General features: G+C 58.9%; 2 protein-coding genes across 4 annotated transcripts in view; one reads left to right on the top strand and one right to left on the bottom strand.

Moving 5' to 3' along the window:
* Positions 1 to 183: 183 nt before the first annotated feature.
* On the top strand, positions 184 to 4,581 carry NDUFB7 (NADH:ubiquinone oxidoreductase subunit B7). Its single transcript, XM_033854209.2, has 3 exons — positions 184 to 371; positions 3,930 to 4,098; positions 4,393 to 4,581. The coding sequence occupies exons 1-3, from the start codon at positions 260 to 262 to the stop codon at positions 4,514 to 4,516; spliced, it is 405 nt and encodes a 134-aa protein (XP_033710100.1). The 5' UTR covers positions 184 to 259; the 3' UTR covers positions 4,517 to 4,581.
* The window catches only part of TECR (trans-2,3-enoyl-CoA reductase), a 28,175-nt gene continuing 10,165 nt past the window's right edge, over positions 4,545 to 22,554 (bottom strand). Inside the window, exons 1-13 of one of the 3 annotated variants that reach the window (XM_033854207.2) lie at positions 13,627 to 14,285; positions 7,633 to 7,683; positions 6,960 to 7,011; positions 6,577 to 6,621; positions 6,378 to 6,481; positions 6,186 to 6,301; positions 5,994 to 6,099; positions 5,803 to 5,875; positions 5,669 to 5,712; positions 5,535 to 5,592; positions 5,364 to 5,452; positions 4,991 to 5,036; positions 4,650 to 4,902 (exon numbers count right to left, since the gene is read on the bottom strand). In XM_033854207.2, coding sequence (XP_033710098.1) covers positions 4,775 to 4,902; positions 4,991 to 5,036; positions 5,364 to 5,452; positions 5,535 to 5,592; positions 5,669 to 5,712; positions 5,803 to 5,875; positions 5,994 to 6,099; positions 6,186 to 6,301; positions 6,378 to 6,481; positions 6,577 to 6,621; positions 6,960 to 7,011; positions 7,633 to 7,683; positions 13,627 to 13,677 — 963 coding nt within the window. In that variant the 5' untranslated portion in view covers positions 13,678 to 14,285 and the 3' untranslated portion in view covers positions 4,650 to 4,774. Of the gene's footprint in view, positions 4,903 to 4,990; positions 5,037 to 5,363; positions 5,453 to 5,534; positions 5,593 to 5,668; positions 5,713 to 5,802; positions 5,876 to 5,993; positions 6,100 to 6,185; positions 6,302 to 6,377; positions 6,482 to 6,576; positions 6,622 to 6,959; positions 7,012 to 7,632; positions 7,684 to 13,626; positions 15,061 to 22,554 lie in introns of those variants that run through there. The other 2 variants (XM_073803210.1, XM_073803211.1) reach the window with 2 other exon arrangements.

Genomic DNA, 22,554 nt, shown 5'->3' with positions numbered 1-22,554 from the left:
GTCCACCCTCTCCTGCCCAGATGGATTTCCAGAAGCAGGGAGGCCCCCTCTGGCGATCACCAGAGTAGGAGGCGCGCACCTTACTATCTCAGCCCAACCGCAAGGTGGCGCCAGAGATACCTGAAGTCCTCCGGAGTCGTTCATCTCTATGATCCCCGCTGCGGCCTGAGCAACCCGGAAGCCGTCGCTGGCCAAGGAGTGCTTCCGGGTAGGAGCTGGGTGACCCTGTCTGCTGCAGGAGCCTGCGGCGACTGCAACCATGGGGGCGCACCTAGGTCGGCGTTACCTGGGCGATGCATCGGTGGAGCCCGACCCCCTGCGGATGCCCACCTTCCCGCCAGACTACGGCTTCCCCGGGCGCAAAGAACGCGGTGAGTCCCAGTGCGCAGGCGCGGCCGGCGGGAGTTTGGGGTGGGCGCCGGAACCCCTGAACCCCGGGGTCGGCTGGTCTCGAGCGTCATGCACTGTGTCTGGGTTCAGCCCTGACCTCGGCCCGGAGGAGTCCAGGGGGCGCGCGTGACCCTGCCTGAGTGTGGAGGCATTCCAGGCAGAAGGCACTGTTTGAACAAAAAGCCCGGGGGCAAAAGAGAGTGGCGACACAGGACCTAATGAGGCGGTAGTCCTGGAGTGAGTGGGGAACTATGGGAGGGTTTATCGCGGAAGGGATGTGCTTATTGTACCTCTGTCCGGATGTCGCTACTATTTTTAGGTATGCTAGAGAAAACACGAGGGGGGCTCACGCCGCACATACTGTTCTGCACTTTGCTTTTTTTATTCGTTAATATCACAAGCATATCGAGCGCCAGTCCTGGACCAAGTCCCGAGTTGGGCACCGAGGATGCAGCAGGCACTGACTAAGGGGGAACTCACAGCCCTGTAGGGAAGACAAAGGAACCTGGCGGATCTTGATGATGGCCCCTGGGAGTATCAAGGCGGGCTTTCAGGAGACTATGACTGGAAGCGAGGCCTGCGGGAGATGCGGAGGAGTTGGCCCCACCGAGACCAAGGAGAGGGGAGAGCTAGTGCTTCAAAGCAGAGGAGGGACACGATCAGATTTGCTTTATCAAAAGGTCACGTTGGCTGCCAGGTGGGCGACGACTTGGAGACAGAGAGATCCCTAAGGGAATGGGGTGGTGCAGAGAGGTGTGGATTTAGGAGAATGTTGGGAGGTACGGTCCTATGGTGTCTCGAGTCCTTGTAGTTCCTTTAGCCCCACTGGAACCTGCAGTCCATCAGTACCCCCACCTCCTTATCCTGTCAGTCCTTCCCGCTGCCCCTCACACCCTGCTTTCCCATTAATGTTTTGCAAACACCCAGAGCCGCCCCACCGCATCCCCTCCTCTGTCTTGCTTAACCAGAACCCTGGTTAAAGCCAGCTCTCCTCCGTGGCTCCTGTCCCTGTGCAGCTGAACATCGTGGGAGAAAAACACCCATCCTCCCTGACTGGTCTCCCAATTGCTCCCCCAGTTGACTCTTCATGCTGCTGTTTTCCTGTCACATTCCCTGGCCCTTCGCTCTCTCGGGCTCCTTCCTAGACCATGGTCTCACGCCTTCTCTCTCAGACCCCAGCACCTCCTTTCAGCTAGTCACTTTGTATCCTCTTAAGAAAATAGAAGCAGCCAAAAGAGCTCTTGTGGGCTCCCTTCATCCCTGCTTCCTACACACCCTGGACTCCACCTTCTCTCCTGTTAGCCCAGATGATCTGCCCCGGCTTTAGCTAAGCCTCTGCTCCAGGTGAGCCCTCTGATGCCCTCCATCCCATCCTCTCACCTACCCAAGGACTGCTCCAACCACTCTCCCTCTCTTGCAAGGTTGGTTTTCCCATCAACATGCAAATACGCTGTTATTTCTGCTGTTGTAATATCTTCTCCTGGGGCTTCCCTGGTGGTGCCGTGGTTAAGAATCCGCCTGCCAATGCAGGGGGCATGGGTTCGAGCCCTGGTCCAGGAAGATCCCACATGCCGCAGAACAACTAAGCCCGTGCACCATAGCTACTGAGCCCGCGCTCTAGAGCCCGCGAGCCACAACTGCTGAAGCCCGCGCGCCTAGAGCCCGTGCTCCGCAACAAGAGAAGCCCCCGCAATGAGAAGCCCGCACACCGCGACGAAGCCCGCACGCAGCAACGAAGACCTGACACAGCCAATAAATAAATAAATAAATAAAATTAAAAAAAAAAATTTTGGGGGGGGGGTTGTGTCGGGTCTTCGTTTCTGTGCGAGGGCTTTCTCTAGTTTTGGCAAGCGGGGGCCACTCTTCATCGCGGGCCTCCCACTATCGTGGCCTCTCTTGTTGTGGAGCACAGGCTCCAGACGTGCAGGCTCAGTAGTTGTGGCCCAGATTCTCAGGTCTAACTCCACTATGGCAGCAGCAGGCACGGCCGGTCGCTGCCACCTCCTGGGAGCCCCTCTTCACGTGGTTCCAAGACCCCACAGCTCCCGCCCACCTCCCTGCCTTGTAAATGCCAAGGCGCCCCACTGCGTGGGTCTCTCCTGTCTCCACCCACTCCCACCACTCCCTGGGGGTCGTTGCTAGTCCTCTGGTTTCAAATGGCTGCTGTGCACCAGGGCTGGAGTTTTTATCTCCAGCTGGGCCTTGACCCTGAACCCCAGACTCATGGACCTCACTGCCTGCTTGGCATCTCCACTCCACATTTAAGGGGCATCTTGCACTCAGCAGGCCTGAAACAGAGCTCCCGACCTCCCCTACCAACCCTGTGCCTCCCTCCAGCGCTGACCACTACATGCTCAGGCCGAAACCCCTGAGGCATCCCGCCTGTCCTCCCACTTCAGGGCCTTTGCACCTGCTGTGCCGCTCTTGGGGATGCCTTACCCGGGTGTCTATGTGACCCACTCCCTCACCTTCGTATGCCACCTTTTGACGGCCCCCTCCATCTAAAGTTGTGACCCACCTCCCCACACTGCCTCTCTCTCTCCCTTATTTTCCTCCCTAATACTTAGCATTGTCAGGCATCCTACAACATCTAGCTCTACCTGTTTGTTCTGTGTCTCCCTCCAAGAGCAGGGAGGGATCCTTGCCTGGCATGTTCCCTTGTATATCCCCAGCACCTAGCACACAGTTGGTACTCCATAAATCCTGGCTACTGACTGACTCATCAGGCTGGAGCATCAGGTGTGAAGTGCCACCTTGACATGGAAACTATCAGGGGCTGCAGGTGGACACAAGGCCTGGGACTCAACGATATACGGGGTGGAGACGGAAGCCATGAATTAGAATGAGTGGACGGCTCTTAGCAAGAACCACCAGAAGCCAAGGCTTAATGTTTGGGCAGCTTAATGTTTGGACAGCCATAGAGATGGCAGGAAACCTGGGGAGGGTGTGGCAGAGAGGGGGGGCACGGGAAGAGAATGTTCGAGAAAGGAGGAGCATCTAGGACCAAGAAAGATGGGGTAAGATGGGGGGGCAGGGGTTCCCTTGAGGATGCAGGAAGGCTAGGTCCTGTGTGCCCCGTGCTAGGTGGGGACAGAGCTCAGGATCACCAGCACAGCGGGCGCGGGCTGGGGTGTGTGCCCACGATTACTGACGGCCCCCAGATGGGCCCCAGTTGAAGTGAAGGTTGATTTCATCCCCGTGGGGTTTACCAGGTGGGTGGGGCAGCAGGACGAGGATTATTAGTTCAGCTTTCTATGAGGCGGGCAGAAGCTGTGCCTCCACTGAGAGGACAGAGCTGGGATCCAGGTCCCCCAGGCAGACACACAGACGCACACACACCTCTGCAGGGTGGGGCTGTCTGGGGAGTGACCCCAGGGGGAGGGGAGGCAAGAATCTAGCGTGGATTTCGAGGTGCTCGGTGATGGCGGGAGAGGGACCCTGCCCATCTGGGCCTCAGTGTTGGGGGTTGCTTTCGTGCAAATTAGAAAGCTATTCCTGGCCCTGGCTGAGCCCCACCCGTCCCCCCCCCCCCCCCGCAGAGATGGTGGCCACTCAGCAGGAGATGAATGACGCACAGCTGGTGCTCCAGCAGCGGGACTACTGCGCCCACTACCTCATCCGGTTCCTCAAGTGCAAGCGCGACAGCTTCCCCAACCTCCTGGCCTGCAAGCACGAGCAGCACGACTGGGACTACTGCGAGCACCTTGAGTGAGCCCCACGCCCGCCCCGAGCCCTCACCCGGCCAGGCCCCACCTCAGTAGAAAGAGGAATCCCAAAGGGGCTGTGGGGTGGGGCGGGCTGCTTTGAGGTGCCTACAGGAGTGGCCACGCCTAGTTCAGGTGGGAGGCCCAGCTCTTGCTCTGGGCTCACTGGTGTCCACCCCAGGGGAGGGGGCAGACCCCAGAGTTACATCACAGGCACGCAGGTCTTCCCTACCTGCAACCCCCTCAGAGTCCCATCAGCTCCCCAGGCTACCCCTCCCTCCTTGTACTCTGCCTGCAGCTACGTGAAGCGCATGAAGGAGTTTGAGCGGGAGCGGCGGCTGCTCCAGCGGAAGAAGAGGCGGGAGCAGAGGGAGGCCAGAGGCCAGGGGTCCGGTGACGTGGGCCCCGAGGTGGCCCTGTAGCGGCCCCGCCTACCACCCTGTAGACCAGTCAAAAAAAATAAAAGCCTCCAGGGCCCTCAGCCCAAGCTCCGCCTCTTTCTTTGGTGTGCTGAGCCCCGAACCGACCCCCAAAAGAAACACCGCTGAGTCTGAGTCCAGCTGGGCAGGCAGGTTTTATTCCAGACGCTGGAGAGCAGTGGTTCCCACTCCTCGCCCAGAATGACACTGGGGCGGGGGGACACGAGCCTGGCTGGCTGAGCCTGGGTGAGGGGATGCCATTCAGAGCAGGAAGGGGATGATGGGCATGCGCAGGGGCGGGTAGTCTCGGAACTCCTTCAGGTAGCTGCGGTGCTTGCCCTTGGCCCAGATGGTCATCTGGGTGAAGCCCACCAGGGAGAAGAGGGCCACTGTGGGGTGGAGCAGGGGAGTCAGGGAGGGAGGGCTGCACCCAGCAGGGACGGGCGGGGCCCCCTGGGGAAGGAGCAGCGGGCTCACCTGGGAGGCACTGTGTCATGATGGCAAAGCCAATCCAGGACCCCACCTGTGGGCAGAGCAGGCAGGGTGAAGGCGGGCAGGGCTGGGCAGCCCCAGCTGTTCTAGTAAGGGGATGGGAACCACACGCCAGAGCTCGAGGGGCCTGGAGTAAGGGGGCACTACACGATGAAGCTGCCCGTCAGTCCCCAACAGCCACAAGCCCAGCTGGACACCTCCCAGGCCCCACAGAGGCCACAGTCTCTCCATTTCCAAATGTTCCAAGTTCAAACTGCAGAAACAGCTACGGAGCCAGGCACCGCCCCCTCCTAGAAGCTAGCCCTCCACATGGGACCCCAAGCCCCAGGAGGGAGAGGAGAGGAGGGCAGACCCTCACCTCGTAGGTGTAATTGGGACAAGACACCAGCAGGAAGAGCCATGTGAAGGGGTTCTTGGTGGGGTATGGGATCTTCCTGGTCTTAGACCCTGGGAGGACAGGACAGGAGTGAGACCCGCTGGCTCAGCCTGCCCAGGTGGCCATCCCCCCTGCCCGGAGCAGGCCACTCACCAGCTGGCCGCAGGTCCCGCAGGGCCATGTGGATGGAGAAGTTGCCGAGCTGGCAGATCTGTTAGAGAAGCAGGGTCAGCTCGGAGCCGCCCCCCAAACTCCCCGCACCCTGTCATCCGTCCCAGCCTGCTTACCACAAAGATGGCGAGCGCCAGTTTAACCTGCTGAGCTCCGTAGGCTGAAGAGGAAGCAGAGGAGGGAAGCCCGTGAGGGGAGAGCCTGGGTGAAGGGGTGTTCACAAGGGAGAGCAGGGCCCGAGGCCACTTACTTGGCGGTGTGTAGAGAGGGTGGTTGATGTAATAGGCCATCCACGCGGCGAAGCCCCAGTAGTAGGTGCAGTTCTGAAAGGGAGCAGGGCCGGGATGGAGCCTGGCCCAGTGGAGGGCAGGACCCAGGTGAGGGGGACCAGGGAGGGTAGGGCCGGGGGTGAAGGGCCTGGACAGGCAGCTGGGGGCTCACCTTGAAGATGTTGCGCAACGGCATGGTGCCGTGGGAGAAGCGGTGCACGAAGAGCGTCTCCAGCAGGCGCTTGATGTAATGGAATGAGTGGCAGATGCAGGCAAGGCTGGGGGCGGGGGAGCCAGTTCAGCGGGGGCAGGTCCGCAGGCCTTCCCCTCCCCCTGCCACCTCCTCCCACCCGGCCCCACTCACTGTACCACCGTGTGCCGACTGGACGTGAAGTCATATTTGTGGCCATAGATGAAGGGCACCCGAAAGTAGAAGAGCAGATAGATGAAAAGGGGCCCGGCGTACTCTGTCAGGAAGACCTGGGGAGGGGAGAGGTGAGTCACCCCAACGCGGCAGATGGGAGACGAGGCTGCTGGGAGAGGGGTCTGCACGCACCGTTACCCAGCTGATCTGGGCCCCCAGGTCCCGGAAGTAGAGGGTGGCCGTGGTGCCCACGGGCAGCTTCTGCAGAACATCCTCATCCTTCAGGGACTTGCCCTCTGCGGAGAGTCGGGCCAGGGCTCAGGGCCTGCTTGGGCCTTCGCCCAGGGCCACCCAGGAGCCCGGGGACAGCCAAGCAGACAGCTGTACTCACTGGGGTCCAGGCGGAGGGACTGGCGGGCGGGGTACCACTGTGGATCTGTAGGGAGAGTAGGGTGTCACAGCACACAGCCTGATGGGGCCCAGGGTCCCTACAGCTCCTCCGGCCCCCGGGCAAGATCTCTGAAGTTTGTGTGGCTCCAGGACACAGACCAGAAGAGCAGGCAAAGCGGGATGTTGTCCTTCCCAAAGCCCAGCAAGGGCGTTCCTGTTGATGGCCACACGGGGGCGGGTGCCCCAGGCAAGCCCAGAGAAGCCTGGGCCACACTGGGGTTATCTCTGCAGGCCCTTGCGGGAGAGGCATGTAGGACAGGGTCCTACCTAGAGGCCCCTGCCCAGAGGGGTCGCGGGGGCAGTGTGGCTGGGCCCTGGACTTACGGCTCTTGGTGAAAAGGTTCTTGATCTCAGCAATGGTGGCTTGGGGCTCCACCTGGGGGAAACACAGGCCAGGCACCAGTAAGCCGTGGGCGGGGAGCCCGGGACCCAGAATCCCTCTTGGTGAAGTGGGATGGACTGGGGTCCCAGGCAACTGCTATGGGAGGGGGGAGCCGACAAGGCAGCCATGGGCCTGAGGGCCATTTTAACCAGGCAGCCAGGTCACCCCTGGACTGGCTGGGAGATGGTGTGAGCATGGGAAGCCAGGCCCACCTCGCCTCTCCTCTCCACCCCCAGCCGCAACTCCCCCCAGAGAAAAGGCCCTCAACCTGTTCCAGACCTCCCTGGGATGGGACGAACCCCTTCCCCTGGCCTGGCCTCGGAGTGGGGCCGGTCTCAGGACTCCACCTCCTTCCCAGGCCCCAGAGCCATGCAGGGTCCACTGAGGCTGCTTCACCTCCTCTCACACTGGGAGGCCAGCTCCCGGCCACACCCAGGGGCCAGGGTGCTCTACCCTGAGCGGCAAGCCGGCTGGGGCAGGCCCAGGGACAGTACGCCTCCTGCACACCCTGAAGGGCAGGGGCTGGGTGTCAGGACCCAGGTGGAGGGGCACTCCCATCTCCCTGGTCGCAGGCCCAGCACCCTCGGGCCAGCGCAGTCTGCACTGCGGTCCTACCTTGTCCAGGAAGCACAGCTTCTCCCGGGTCTTTGCGTCCAGAATCTCCACCTCAAAGAAGAGAACGGCCTTTTTAGGTTTCTTGATCGTCTTGGGGGGCATGGGCCGGGGGAGGCCATTGAGGCCAAAGACGGGGCCGAGGCCCTGGCTGGTCTCCCGGGCCACCACGCTCACGCTCAGGTCCATGCCTGCCCCGCTCTGCCCGCTGCGGCCAGAGGCCCCAGCTGCCGGCCGTCAGCCCCCACCACAGACCTCCCCACGCGAAGTGCTCTGGGCCGGGCCGGCGAGATCAAATTCTGCCGCGGTGCTGGAAGGCAGCCCGGGCCTGCCTTGGCTCCGCCGGCTTCTGTGCAGATGTAACCCGAGTGGCCCAACAGCCACGGCCCAACTAAATATATAACTGCCCCACACTGAGCCCCCCAGGAGCCATGCCACAGACCTCCTGGGAGGGGGCACCTGGGGGCAGCCCTCCAAGGGCTGAGTTGCCCTGACTGTAAGGCTTTCGAGGGGACACGGACCCCCAACAGCACGGGGGGGAAGGGAGATCCCCAGAAGAGGCATGGAGGTGCCTCCTGGCCTCCCTGCCCAGTGCAGAGCAAGGGCCTGTCACCAGGAGCAGGGTGAGAGGCCAACGGGCCGCCCAGGCCCCAGCTCAGGCGCACAGAGTTCACTGGGCTTGGAGAAATCCCAGCTATTTTGAGAATCCGTGAGAGAGATCTTCCATTTCCCCTTCTGAGCTGTAAGAGACACTCCGGATTATTCTCCTCGTGCATCTGTGTTCCCAGGGAGGTGACAGATTCCGGCGTTATTGGTGCAGAGAGCCTCTCTCTAAGTGTGGAACGGGTCAGGAAACCAGGAAGTTTCCAGCAAGCGCCCCAGCCTAGGCCAAGACCTTGGCTCACACCTCCCCGGCCTCCCTCTCCACCCAGTTCTCACTAGGTCCACCCAGGCCTTGTTCAAGGCCACCTCCAGGGCAGTCTTCCCACCATGTCAGCCCAACATAGCACCCTCGTCCGGGCCCTGAGCCCCCCAAAGCCCAGGGCAGACAGCCTGGGCACCCCCACCCCACTCCACTCTCCCTGAGCCCCAGGCAGTGGTGGGACCAGTGGTGCAAAGGGGCAGTGCTGGGAGGGAGGAAGCCCCCAGGGGGACGTGACCCACCCATCCTAAGCGGGTCCGAGAAGGCACCTGGGCCAGCTGAGAATGGTGTGAACTGCTGGTGGAGCTGGAGTGAGGCCCAGTAGGGCCCGAGCCCACCACGCAGGCCTGAGGGCCCCAGTGTAGGGCTTGACGCAGATCTTATTAGACATGGGGACGTGGCAGGCAGGGCTGGGTCTGACCCCAAGTCGGCCACTGGGCAGCAGGTGCTGAGGACCCTTCCCGCCTGGCAGGCCCTCAGTCAGAGATAGCATGGAGAAAAGGAGCAGATCTTAGAGCCCCAGGGCAGGGCCCCAGACAGGGCTCTCTGAGGGCACGCCCACCCACCTAGGGCCACGCCCCCCAGGAGGAAAGGGCTCCCCTCACACACACTCCACCACCAGTGGGAGAGGCAGGGGGCGTGGTGGGCAGCACACAGGACTGAATCCGGCCCTGCCACGCTGTCACTGGGTGACTCTGGGGCTGTCACTTCTGAGCCTCAGGCCGGAGGCAGGTAGGAAAGTGTGTACCTCGAGGGGCTGGCGTGGTACCTGACAGATGGGAAGTGCTCCCCAAACCTCAGGCTGTGAGGACAGGCTTGAGGGGACCCTGGGCGCCTGAGATGAAGGGAAGGGGATGGGCCTGGGTTCAGATCCCGGCTCCCCTACTGGCCAGGGGGTCGCTGCAGCACACTGGCCTGTTTGCCCACCTATGCTCTACCCACCCCACGTCATGGACGGAGGGCAGGAGAGAGCCCAGAGCCCAAGAATTCCTGGCCGATGCTACTGTCACCACGCTAGAGAGTGCGCCTGCTGTCAACTGGGGGCTCTGCATGGCCACGTGGCCTTGGGGGGCAGGTTACTGAACCCCTCTGAGTCATGGGGATAACAAGGCCAGACAGAAGGGCCAGAAAGACGGCGCTGCTCACACTACCCCGAGTGTCTGGCCCCACCAAGGGGACTCGGAAGAGGGAAGGGGTACAGGCAGAATGTGCCCAAAAAGGCGAGGATAGCACCGCCCCGGGCAGGCAAAGGGCCTGCTGCCCTGTGGCGGCAGGTATATTAATAGTTCCTGGGTCCCAGGCGGGCAGTGCCCACATGCCTTCCAAGCTCGTGTGGTCCGCAGGAAGGCTGCACCACGTCTATTGGGAGAGCAGGCCTCCGAGTTCCTGCTGAACCACTCACAGCTTAAAATACAACCAGCCCCTCTCCCTGCCGGCCAGCTGCTGGGGGAGGGCTGAAACCCTACCCTCTCCCCCCAACCTGGGCACCAGACCAGAACCCAGGAGGGGAGTATGGGACGTCGGGGCCCCGACTGGCTGCTGGGAAAGGAAGCTGGGCAGCGGGAGGGGACGGCCGGGACAGGGGCCACCCTCCCAGCAGCCGCTGCTGCAGCTGCTACGGCTGCCACTGCCGCCAACACACCCAGGCCAGCCCGAGGCTGCAGAGGAGCAGCGGCGCCCTCACAGAGGTAAGCCCGGCCCGTGCGGCAGCACTCAAGGCCCCGGGGCCACTGGGGAGTGGGCTGCCCCAGCTCAAGGCCGCTGTGACAGGTTTGGTCCTCATTTCCCATTTCCTGTCCCCAAATCTCCACCACAGGAGAGGTCTGAAAGGCCCTGGGCAGGGCAAGGGGGTGGGGATGCGGTGTCGGGGGGAGCCACAGGGCCTACCATCGTACAACTGCCTGTGCCTCTCTAATTATTTCAGAAAAGTAAAATTTTTAAATTTTAAAAGCCAAGTGGGAAGGAAAAAAAATAAAAAATAAATAAAAATTATACATATATATATATATATATATATATATATATATATTTAGGTGAGAGAAGCCAGGTACAAAGGGGTCACGTATTTATGTGAAATGCCCCAAATGGAGACAGAAAGGTAAATGGAAGGAGACAGAAAGCAGACTGGTGGCTGTCAAGGATGGGGTGAGGGGAGATGGGAGTGGCAACTAATGGGGACCGGGTCTCCTTTTGGGGTGATGAAAAGGTTGTGGAACTAGACAGAGACGGGGGTTGCACAACACTGTGAATTAAATTCCCTTTTAAATGGCTAATTGTACGTCACGTGAATTTTACCTCAATAAATCTTTTTTTTTAAAGGGTGGGGCTAGCAAACCGGTCCCAATTACCCATAGAGAGAAAAGGCCGAGGGGCAGGGAGCAGCAGAGGCTAGCCACACCTCCACCCCACCCGATGAGGGCCTAAATATGGGGGAGCCCATCACGCACTTCCCAATCTTCAGTCCCTGAGCTTACCCCCTACTCCCCACCCCGCCCTGCTCTGCGCCCCAGCACACTCCCGTCCCTACGCTTGTCACACACACTCACACACCCCTGAGCCTGCCCGGGCCTGAGGCCAGCCTGGGGTGGGGGCCCAGGATAGGCCCAGGACTGGGGTGAGGGGCACAGGTGGCTGCTGGGCAGAGCCCCAGGCAGGGGTCCTGAGCACAGAAGGGGAGGTAGCAGGCTCAGGCCCTACCCCAGAGAGAAGGCAGGCAAGGGGCAGGGGAGGAGTGAGTGGTGGGACTTTCTGAAGGAGCCGGGGACAGCTCTTCCTGTCCCCGTGGAGGGAAGGGGCTGGGGGGACAAGGGGGCGGTGATATGTTCGAAGGATGAATGAAGCAAAGCCCGTGAGGGTGTCACTGACTTGAAGTCCGGGCACTGGCCACAGGCAGGGGGTGTGGCCCCAAAGCCTCAGGCACAGTGGCCAGACAGAGGGCAAGGACAGGCAGGAGCCCTGGCCTGGGGCACAGGACGCTGGCTCTACGATGACAGTTCCCCAGCCTGGGAGGAATTCTCACCCAGAGGCCCCAGATTCCAGGGCCCAGCCAAGGGCAACTCATGGCACCATGAGGTCAGGGCTGGACAAGGGGCAGGGCACAGCCCACCCCGCAGGCTGCAGCCCTGCCCCACCCAGAGGGGAGTACCCAGAGCTACTGCCGGGCAGCAGGGCCCACACGCTTCACTGCCTTCATGGGAATAAATATGGTGCTGATCAAGGTAGCCATAGTAGAAAGGGGGGTGCCCACTTTCTGAGCACCTGTTTCAAGCTAGCATGGGTGCCCAGAGCCTCAGGGAGACAAGGCTCCTGGGATGGTCCCCACGTGGCAGATGAGAAAACCAGGGCTCAAGAGTAGGAGAGGGCTTCCCTGGTGGTGTAGTGGTTGAGGGTCCGCCTGCCGATGCAGGGGACACGGGTTCGTGCCCCGGTCCGGGAAGATCCCATGTGCCGCGGAGCGGCTGGGCCCGTGAGCCATGGCCACTGAGCCCGCGTGTCCGGAGGCTGTGCTCCGCAACGGGAGAGGCCACAACAGTGAGAGGCCCGCGTACCGCAAAAAAAAAAAGAGTAGGAGAGGCTAAGGGCCTTTGCACATGCTGTTCTCACTGCCTGAATCGCTCTCCCCCAGACCCCGCAGGGCTCCTCCCTAACCTCGTCAGTGAGGCCCTTCCTGACTGTCAACTTAAAATAGCAACCCAGACATTTACCGTCTGCCTCCCACTGGATGGTCAGCTCCAGAGGGCAGGGACTGTCCCGTCCTCAGTCACTTCCCAGCACCCAGGACAGAGCCTGGCGAGGAGCTGTTCTCCATAAGCACCTGCGGGAGGCACCTTGCCTCAAAGCCCCCACCCCACCACCCTCTGAGCCAAGGCCTTTCCCTCACTCCTCCTTCACCACACTTGGGGGGATGGGGGCCTGCCCACCACACCAGACCCCAGAGCAGAGGTGGGCGCCCCAGTGCAGGAGCTGCTGCAGGAGGGCTTTCCCTAGCCTGGGCCGGCGGCCTCGCTCCAGGGAAGCCTCTGTGAGGCCTGCAGACACACCCACCCAGCTCCGGTGACCCTGTGCAGCCCAGCATTCTGGCTGCCAGACCCTCCTCCAAGGAGCGGGGCACTGCTCACCAACGGAAAGGGTCTCTGGTAGGCCAGCTCTGGCTTCTAGGGAACCCTGTCTCTCTTCACCAGCATCCCCAACACAGAAGGGGCTCCACACTGACAGGCTCCACACACCCTGGGCCCTTGGAGGCGGCAGCAACACAGGCACAGCGGCCCCTCACAAGGAGGCTCTGAGGTCAAAAAGACTCACCTATTTCCTGGCTGTGTGGCCCTGGACGAGTAACCCAACCTCTCTGAGCCTCCATTTCCTTTATCTACAAAGTGGGCTGCCCCCACCTGCTATCTCACAGGGTCACTGTAAGATTTACACATAATAACAACCACCATTCTGGTCTGTGTGAGGTCCGGGGCGGGGGGTGCTAGTGCCCGGGGGTGCCGGAACAGAGAACAGCGGCACGTTCTGCACCAAGAATTGTGGGGAAAGACAGAGAACGGGGGGCGGGGGGGTCAGGAGTTGGGAGGATGGCCATTTTAGACAGAGTGGTCAGGGAAGGCCTCCCTGAGAAAGTACACAAACATGTCCAGTCTAGGATAATTCTTATAAAGAATAAATGTTATCAGACCGATACTAGCGAAACAGAAGTGGCAGACGTACAGGGAGCCAGGCCCCTCCTCCTCCCCGAGTCCTCACCACGATCATGAAGGGGCCCAACCACACCAAGGTCAGAGAGGTGATGCAAGGAGCTGATGACAGTGAGCCTGAACCCTAACAATAGCAAGACACGTGCGGATGGCAGAGGCTGGGCTGTGGCGAGCGTCCCTACTGTAGTTCATCACCGCCACAGCCGGGGCGGCAGCCGCCGAGACTGCCCCGCTCTCCACTGCCCCCTTGTGGCCGCGGCCTCTGCTCCCACCAGCTGGAAGGGTGTGCACAGCAGCTGGAGCTCCAGGTGAATGAACCGGGCACATCTGGTGCAGGATGGGAGCAAGAGAGTGAACACTAACTCTGGCTCTGCCACTCACCAGCCAAGAGGCCTCGGGGAGCCACTGCCTCACGCTCCTTCCTTCATGCATTCATCCTTTCCTGCCTCCCCTTTTCCCCTGGGCACTGCAGTGAACAAACCCCTGCCTTCACAGAAGCTGCATTCCAGGCGTGGGCTGGGGGTGGGTAGGGACACACAATAAATAGTGGCATGTTTTGCACCAAGAGCTGTGGAGACAAAAAGAGAAAGGTGGCAGGGGTGGGGTGGGGGAGTATGGCCGTTTTAGACAGAGCAGTCAAGGAAGGCCTCCCTGAGGAAGGGGCATCTAAAAAGGCCAGTGGAACTGAGGGAACAAGTCGTGCATACATCCAGGGGAAATGCGTTCCAGGCAGAGGGAACAGCCACTGCAAAGGCCCTGAGACTGGACTGTGCCTGGCATGTTTAAGCAGCAGACCACTGTGGCAGGAGCAGAGTGTGGAGGGGGAGAGCAGGAAGACACAAACAGGGAAGTGATGGGGCAGATCTTGCAGGGGATTGTGGGCCACAGGGAGGACTCTGGCTTTTACGCTGAGTGAGGTGGGAGCCATGGAGGGTTCTTGAGCAGAGGAAGGATGTGACCTGACTCAGCTGTTCCTAGGCAGCCCCGTGGGAAATGGGAGACCAGGGCAGAAGCAATGATGAGGGCAGGAGTAGGGAGATGGCCATGGAGTGGGTGAGAAGTGGACAGACTATGAAGATGGAAGTGACAAGATGTGCTGATGGTTTGGATGTGGGGATGGGGGGCAGGGGTGGGTCTGAGGTTCTGACCTGAGCCTCAGAAGGGAGAAGCACCAAGTAGGAGGGCGGCAGGAAGGGTAGGCACCGCCTGAGCCCAGGCTGGAAGTTTGCAACTGCTGCTCTCCCCTGTGGGAGCTGCTGCACAGGCGGGGCACCCGGGGCCCAGGCACCAGTGCCCAGAAAGCCTCCCAAGCCAGGAGCCTGGGCCCCTCTCAAGCTTCAGTTTCCCCATTTTCATAAACACAGCCAGGCCCGGTGTTCCTCAGGCCCCTCCCACCTGTAAACGAGACGCAGTGGCCTCATGGCAGAGTCAACATCCCCGGGCCTGGGACGGGGCGGGCACGGGCCTGAGAGTCAGCTTGGACTCCTGGTCACCCTCACCACCTCCCGCTTCCATGCGTCCTAAGATGGAACCTGCCCAATGGGTATGGGTTAGAACCGCAGCTGCTTCCCAAATGCCTCTCCTCACCCTCTCCTTTCAATCCCCACGGCAGCCGAGGGAGCTGGAGCCATTAACTCCATTTCACAGATGGGGAAGCTGAGTTCCAAGGGGTGAGGAGTACACGCAGCTCACGCAGCAGTAAACTCCTGAGCCCACACCCCCACCACACGCCGGCCTCTGGGGCTGCACCCCCAGCCAGCGCGCCCCGCAGAGGCCCCCACGCAGTGAGGGTGCAGTACAGCGCACCCTGCCTAGAGCAGGCTCGCTGGGACCCCACGGGGTCCGCCTGCCAGAAAAGGGCTCTTCAACCGGGATGCCTTGTGCTGGGCAGCCTGGCACAACCCAGTGAGTGCCTGCAGGGGAGTGTGGGCTCCGGTGGGTGACATCTCCCGAGGCGGGGGCACAAGAGGCCTAGCTGAGGGTACAAGCCCTGCTCAGTGCAGCCTAGAACTCCAGGCAAAGATGCAGAGGGCCCAACAGGTCCGTCAGCCGGCCGACCCGGGCACTCTCGGCCCCCAGAGCGCCCACACGGGGCACGAGAGGACGGAGGCCTGGCCTTGAGCAGCACATGCCAGACTGGCTCAGCCGCTTCACAAATGCAGAGTCTTGAGCATGTTCACCTACACTCCGCGGCTCAGCACTTTCAGCTCCCTCTCCCTTCCACTTTCCAGAAATATCGAAGTCACACTACTCTTGCCAGGGCAGCTGAGAAGACCTGCCAGGACGCCAGCACAGGCCACACCTGCTCGGCCAGAAATACCTCCTTCCCCAGTGGCCTCACTCATGACCCCATTTCTCCTGGGGGGACTGCACAGCCTCCCTGAGGTGCCACAGTGGTTGGGGGGTGGGGGAATGTTGCCCAGGGGAGAAGGGGCAAGAGAGAGACTGACCACCCACTCCCAGGTCCTCAACCAGCCGGCTCCTGCCTCCCACCCCTGGTAGCCAGAGGAGAAGTGGCAGGGTCTGAATGCCAATGTCCCTAGGCTCTGGGATCCGGGGCCAGGAGAAGCTGGCAGAGCCCCAGGCAGCCCAGTAGCATCCAGCCTTGAAAGACATTCTTCGGGTGCTCAGGTGCCCCGGCTGGTTGCTGTGACCACAGGAGGCCCAAGATGAAGGAGATGCTGGGCCAACACAGCAGGACTCTGGGTCTTGGGCCTGAGAGGGCCATGCTCTTTGACCAGCTGTTTGCTGGTGCCCACAGCCCACACACCTCCCTGGGCAGTTACCGGCCTCTGGGGCCTCCAGGGGGCGCTGTCCTGGACAGAGCTGGGCTGCAAGGGCCTATTCCATTGGAAGTGCCGTCACTAGTATCGTCTATCAGATGCTTACTTTGGGCCAAGAACTGTGCTGAGACCTTTACCTGCACAACTCACCTAGCCTCACCTGCGCCTGTAAGCTAAGGACTGTGACCCCAGTTAGGTGGCTCAGAAAACCAGGGCTCGGAAACCAGGGGGCCCTTGCCCAAGGCACGTAGCCCAAGGAAGTACCAGAGCCAGCACCGACCCCGCCTACCCGGGCCCAAAGTCTCTCACTGCTCAGCGTCACAAAGTAATACCTCCTCCACTCTGGAGAACAGGGCCAAATGCTAACAGAAAACCAGGAGGAACAAACCCTGGACCCAATTATCTGGAAGGCAGCCCCCCACCCCCAGCTTCCCTGCTGACATTACAACTCCAGCACACCTAGTCTCCAGAGGTCTGAACAATGCAGAACATGTCACCTCCACAAGGAGCGCCCTTGAGAGGTTGAGTCTGCTTGTCCCCGGGCCCCAGCATCCCTTGGCCCCAGCAGAGTCTGGCCATACCAAGGGCGAAAGGCCTGTCACCCCGATACCACCCAGAGGGGCTCAGGCAAGATTAGCAGCTCTCTCGACACTTCCTGCATGGTTTCCTGCCCCAGGCTAAAGCCACCAATGAGCCTGGAAAACCAGTGCCATAGGGGTGGGGGGCTCCCCCAACCCTGAGCGAGAGGCGGTGCTGCAGAGGCCAAAGTCAGACCAACCTCCCTGCCTGAGCCCTGTCTTCTCCATCTGGTAAATGGGAATGTTTGTAAGAGGACCTGACAGAGATGATTCCCGTGGCGGATGTGGCTAAGAACCCCGCCTAGTGGTCCTGAACCCTGCCTGCTTATGAAACCCACCGGAAGAGCCCTGGCCTGGACAACTCAGACAAGGAGATCGGGATCTCTGATGGAGGGCCAGGCATCCACAGCTTCAAAAGCTCCCAGGTGACAGATGGAGGCGGCCAACTCAACCCGGACTCCCTTCCTCAAACAGGGTCCTGCCCTTTCGATGATGCCCAAAGCCCTTACCACAGCTGACGGACACTGACTGACGTGCCCTCCCAGACCCTTCCAGCGGAGCCTCAGCCAACCCCCTTGGTCGCTCTGTACCCCGTCCCTGCTCCCTTCCCCAGCACCAGCCAGCAGGGTGCCAACAGCCAGCCTCCCCCAGCTCATGCTGGCCTGCTAGGTTTGCATTGTCACCCCACTTTACAGACGAGGCAGCCAAGGCTCAGGAGTCCCGAGGACACATGAGTTACAAGCTCCAGGGGCAGGGCCCTGCCTGCTTTTGCTCCTTAGAACTGAACGCTCTTCCTCCAGGGCTGCCCCCTAGCCCCAGACCCCCGGAAGATGGCCCAGATCTGCACCCCTGCACCCCTGGCCGGGTCAAGGTTGGTGACCACATCCGGTCTCTCTCCATCTCTGGGCAGGAAGGCACTGTCAAAGCTGGAAGAGGTGGTGAGGCTGAGCTCTGCGGACACAGGCTGACCGGAGCGGCAGAAGGCGCTCATCCAGGCCGACCTACGCGCCCAGCACGCCCAGCCCAGGTTGCAGCAGGCAGGTCAGTCTACGCCGGGGGAGTGCCGCTTGCATGGGACCCAGGTGGCCAGCCTTCTACCCGCAGCAGCAGCTACCACCTCCTGCACGCTCACAACGTGCAGGCAGGGAGGCAAGTCCTCGACACAAATTATCTCCTTTCCTATGAATCCCCTTCTCCAGGTGAGGACACTGAGGCTCACTCATTCACTGCGTAAACAGTGACTGAATACCTGCTACATGCCAGGCACTGGGAAGGACTCTGGGGGTTCGGCCCTGGAAGGAGAGAAAAAAAAATCCTTGCCCATCACTTTCACAGGGAACAAAGACAATAAAATAGTCACACACGATATGTGCCATGGGAAAAACAAATCAGGAAAAGGGGACAGGGAGGGACAGGTGAAGGGAGCTGGCAGCTTCGTGTAAAGTGGTCAAGAAAGGCCTCCCTCGGGCTTCCCTGGTGGCGCAGTGGCTGGGAGTCCGCCTGCCGATGCAGGGGACGCGGGTTCGTGCCCCGGTCCGGGAGGATCCCACATGCCGTGGAGCGGCTGGGCCCGTGAGCCATGGCCGCTGAGCCTGCGCATCCGGAGCCTGTGCTCCGCAACGGGAGAGACCACAACAGTGAGAGGCCCGCGTACCGCAAAAAAAAAAAAAAAAAAAAAAAAGAAAGCCTCCCTGAGGGGATGTTGAGCCAAGCCCTGAAGGCAGTTAATTAAGGAAAGGGCAGTTGAGAGATCTGAGAGCATGTAGGCAGAGGAATGGCCTGTGCAAAGGCCCTGAGGTGCAGCATGCTTGGTGTGCTCAAGCAACAGAGCCGAGGCCCCTGTGGCTGGGGGCAGGGTGGGTAGGAAGAAAGAAGGAGGTGAGGGCAGGGAGGTGATGGGTCATACAGGGTCTCCTGGGCCAGGTGAGGACTGTGGCTTCTACTCTGAGTGAGGTGGGAGCCACAGAGGGTTCTGGGCAGAGGAGGGATGGGACCTGGCTTGGGTTCTTAAAGGATCCCTCTGGACTATAGGGGAATAAGGATGGAAGCAGGAACACCAATAACAAGTTATCAAGATAGGGGCTTCCCTGGTGGCACAGTGGTTGAGAATCCACCTGTCAATGCAGAAAACACGGGTTCGAGCCCTGGTCTGGGAAGATCCCACATGCCACGGAGCAACTAAGCCCGTGCGCCACAACTACTGAAGCCTGCGCTCCTAGAGCCCGTGCTCCACAACAAGAGAAGCCACCACAATGAGAAGCCCGTGCACTGCAACGAAGAGTAGCCCCCACTCGCCGCAACTAGAGAAAAGCCCGCACACAGCAACGAAGACCCAACGCAGCCATAAATAAATAAATAAATTTATTTATTTATTTTAGAAAAAGAACTTATCAAGATAAAGGATGGCTTAGACCAAGGGGTCAGCAAACTGTGGCCTACAGGCCCAATCTGGGCCACCACCTGTTTTTGTACAAGCTAAGATGGTTTTTACATTTTTAAACAGTTGGAAAAAATCGGAAGCCTATTTTATGGCACATAGGAATCATACAAAATTCAAATTTCAGCACCCACAAACAAAGTTGCATTGGAACACGGTCACGCTCGCTGGTTGACGTATTGTCTAGGGCTGCTTTTGTGACAGCGGCAGAGTTGAGAAGCTGTCACAGAGATTGTATGGCCTGCAAAGCCTAAGATATTCATCATGTGGCCCTTCACGGGTAAAGCCTGCCAGTCCCTGGCCCGGGCCGGGTGATGGCAGCAGTACCGATAAGAAGTGGTTGTATGCCACATGTATTCTGAAGGCAGAGGTACAGGACTTGCTGACTGCTGGACATGAGGTGTGAGGGAAAGAGCTGAGTCAAACAGCCGGGGGCCTGGTGACGAGAAGACTGGAACTGCCATTCACCGGCAGGGGTTGGGGGGCAGCACAGGTTGGTGGTGGGGAATCCAGCCTCAGTTTTGGACAATGTTGAGTCTGAAATGCCCATTGAACATTCCCAAAGAGATCCAGCTCACTGAAAAACACCACCCCTCCTCCCTGGGATCACATGAAAACATCTGTAAGCGAGCAAACTCAGCGCTCTTCGAACGCTTTTTGGTCATGTATCCCTAAAATAATTTTGCAAATTGCATGTCCCCCCCGCAAAAAAAGATTCTTAAGTTGACAGCTAATATTTTGTGGGGTTTTTTTGTTGTTGCTTTTTTTGCGGTACGCGGGCCTCTCACTGTTGTGGCCTCTCCCGTTGCGGAGCACAGGCTCCGGACGTACAGGCTCAGCGGCCATGGCTCACGGGCCCAGCCGTTCCGAGGCACGTGGGATCCTCCCGGACCGGGGCACGAACCCGTATCCCCTGCATCGGCAGGCGGACTCTCAACCACTGCGCCACCAGGGAAGCCCGACACCTAATATTTTTTACCTGAGCTTGAATAGTTGCAAAAGATGTCACTTCTGGCCAACTGCAGATATTGGAAATTTTATGCAAACATTTACGGGGCTCTGTTAAATCTCACCAGAGTCTAAATACTTGAGTAATATCATACCTACCATCATTTCCTTTAAAAGGAAAAAGCTATAAACAAGCTCTTTAATATTTGCTACTTTTTTGCCTTGAAGTTGAATTCTGTTCCTGTTCCCCTCCCCCATGGAATTGTATCCAAATACACGCTTGTGACTGAAGGTTATTACTGAGCATCCTACCTATTCCTCAAATTGAAATTAAATTTCTTAAAAACATTTTCAGGACCTAAGGCTCTACGTGTAAAGAGAACATCTTTCAGGATGAGTTATCATTACGATATCTGCTAAACATACATCATAAACATAAATCATAAATCATCAACAACTGTTACTAAACATTAACCATAAACAGTAAGCTATTGGCACTGCCTCTCTCAGTGGGATGGAAGCGCCCTTTTTCGCAATTAGTTCATGTAGCCAAGGCGAATATTTCTTATTGCTAGAATGAGCTACAGCCTTTATTCTGACATTTCTTTATTTTCTTTTTTTTAAAGTAAACACTAAGAAACCCAGTTCACATAAATAAGCAGATGAGGATGGACAGAGTTTTGTTAAAGCAAAAAAAAAAAAAAATCCCAATTCTGGGAACTCCTTCCCAGTTACTGGCCCAAAGTCTCACAGTGATCTAGTATCAAAAATATCTGTAAGGATCTTCCAGCTGACTAGCCCATTAGGCACCACTCCACTGTTTTTCTGAAAGCAGTGACTTGGGACCTGGTCCCCAAGGCCTGGTGTTGCTTACTTGCTCACCCCCATGCAGGTCCCCAAGAGCATACAGCGTGGCAGGCATTACCCAGTCAGGGTGGGAGACCCAGACCCCACCTCCCAGTCCAGTCTCAGGCCCAGGCGCCACCCGTCTTCCAAGGCTCTACATGGCCCAGAGGAGCTCTGAGTAAGCCCATCAGACCTTCTAGTACATGAGCCAGAGGGCTCTACCCAAGGATGGCTGCGGCCACCTACTGCAGGGCAATCCTGTTCCCTGTGCTCCTCGGAGACGCCGGGCCCAGGCCCGGGAACTCACAGAGCCCTGGAAACAGTGTCCGGTGCCCAAGGAGAGCTAGGACGTGCTTGCTACACAGAGACCTGCAAAGGACTCAACCACATGTGGAGGTCATCTGGAACCCCCCCAAGAGCCTTTTCTGCTGACTGAGAAGTTCCTGTTCTTCATCTGCTGAGCAAACCGAGCCCTTGATATGCCAGGCCTGTGCTAGGGGGCTGGGCTCGATGATGAACAGAAAGACCTAGGTGTGACAGCAGCATGCTGGGCGGTGATCCAGGTGCTGGGATACAATAGCCAAGCCCCCCCTCCCCCGACTGGGCCTGCTCATGCTCAAGGGGAACATGGGCAAAGAATCTGTTATGTAACATGAGGTCAGGGTGTACCAGTTGCTGGAAGAAAAGAGCTGGGCAGGGAGCCCAGAGGGCCACAGGAGGTGGTCAGGAAAGGCCTCTCTAAGGAAATGCGATTTGAGCCAGCGTTAGGCTCCCCGAGGAAAGTGCAAAAGGCCTGAGGCAGCACAGAGCTCGGCAGGGCTCAGGAACATCAAAAGACTGGAGCACAGCGTACTTGAGGGCACGCAGCTCTGGAGGAAGCTGGAGTGGAGGCCAAGACAAGTACTTTGGGTTTGAGCGTCCAGGGATGGGAAGTTGTTGGAGTGCCACAACCTGGTCTGGTTTGAGAAGGAGCCCTCTCGCTGCTGAGGACAAACATGGAAGCAGAGATGGCAGGCCTGAGACCCTGATGGCTTTGATTAGAGCATGAAGGTGGCAAGTAGTGAAAAAGACACCCTAATTCCTAGATCTAAAGTGCCACTGATTTAAAACAAGTTGCCATTTGTGGGTGGGTGGGGACGACACATATGTCAACATAAAATAAATAGGTAGAGGGACTTCCCTGGTGGTGCAGTGGTTAAGAATCTGCCCGCCAATGCAGGGGACATGGGTTCAATCCCTGGTCTGGGAAGATCCCACATGCCGTGGAGAAACTAAGCCCGTGCGCCACAACTACTGAGCCTGAGCTCTAGAGCTCGTGAGCCACAACTACTGAGCCCACGTGCCGCAACTACTGAAGACCACGTGCCTAGAGCCCTTGTTCCGCAACAAGAGAAGCCACCACAATGAGAAGCCCACGCACCGCAACAAAGAGTAGCCCCCGCTCACGGCCACTAGAGAAAGCCCGCGCGCAGCAACGAAGACCCAATGCAGACAAAAATAAATAAATTTTAAATAAATAGGTAGACACAAATCATAAGATGTATCCCAACTTAAGGAGCATGAAAATGCCAAAGGGAAAAAAATGCATGCACGTCTTGGGACAAAGAGAGGAGAGTAGTAACAAGTGAAAGAGGATTTTGGCAGAGGAAGGCAGGGTTTCTGGAATATTTAACAGGCCTAGCCACGTCTATAAAGGGTAAGGTAGTTTAAGAGAAAA

This window comes from Tursiops truncatus, chromosome 3 (assembly GCF_011762595.2).
Source record: "Tursiops truncatus isolate mTurTru1 chromosome 3, mTurTru1.mat.Y, whole genome shotgun sequence".
In the NCBI taxonomy this organism is placed as follows: Eukaryota; Metazoa; Chordata; class Mammalia; order Artiodactyla; family Delphinidae; genus Tursiops; species Tursiops truncatus.
The sequence above is the reverse complement of the archived record's forward strand: the minus strand, read 5'-3'. Positions and strand labels throughout refer to the sequence as shown.

Coding starts and splice junctions, on each gene's coding strand:
- NDUFB7 (XM_033854209.2), top strand. CDS start 260: ATGGGGGCGCACCTAGGTCGGCGTTACCTGGGCGATGCATCGGTGGAG. Junction 372..3,929: donor CCCCGGGCGCAAAGAACGCG/GTGAGTCCCAGT, acceptor CCCCCCCCGCAG/AGATGGTGGCCACTCAGCAG. Junction 4,099..4,392: donor GACTACTGCGAGCACCTTGA/GTGAGCCCCACG, acceptor CTCTGCCTGCAG/CTACGTGAAGCGCATGAAGG.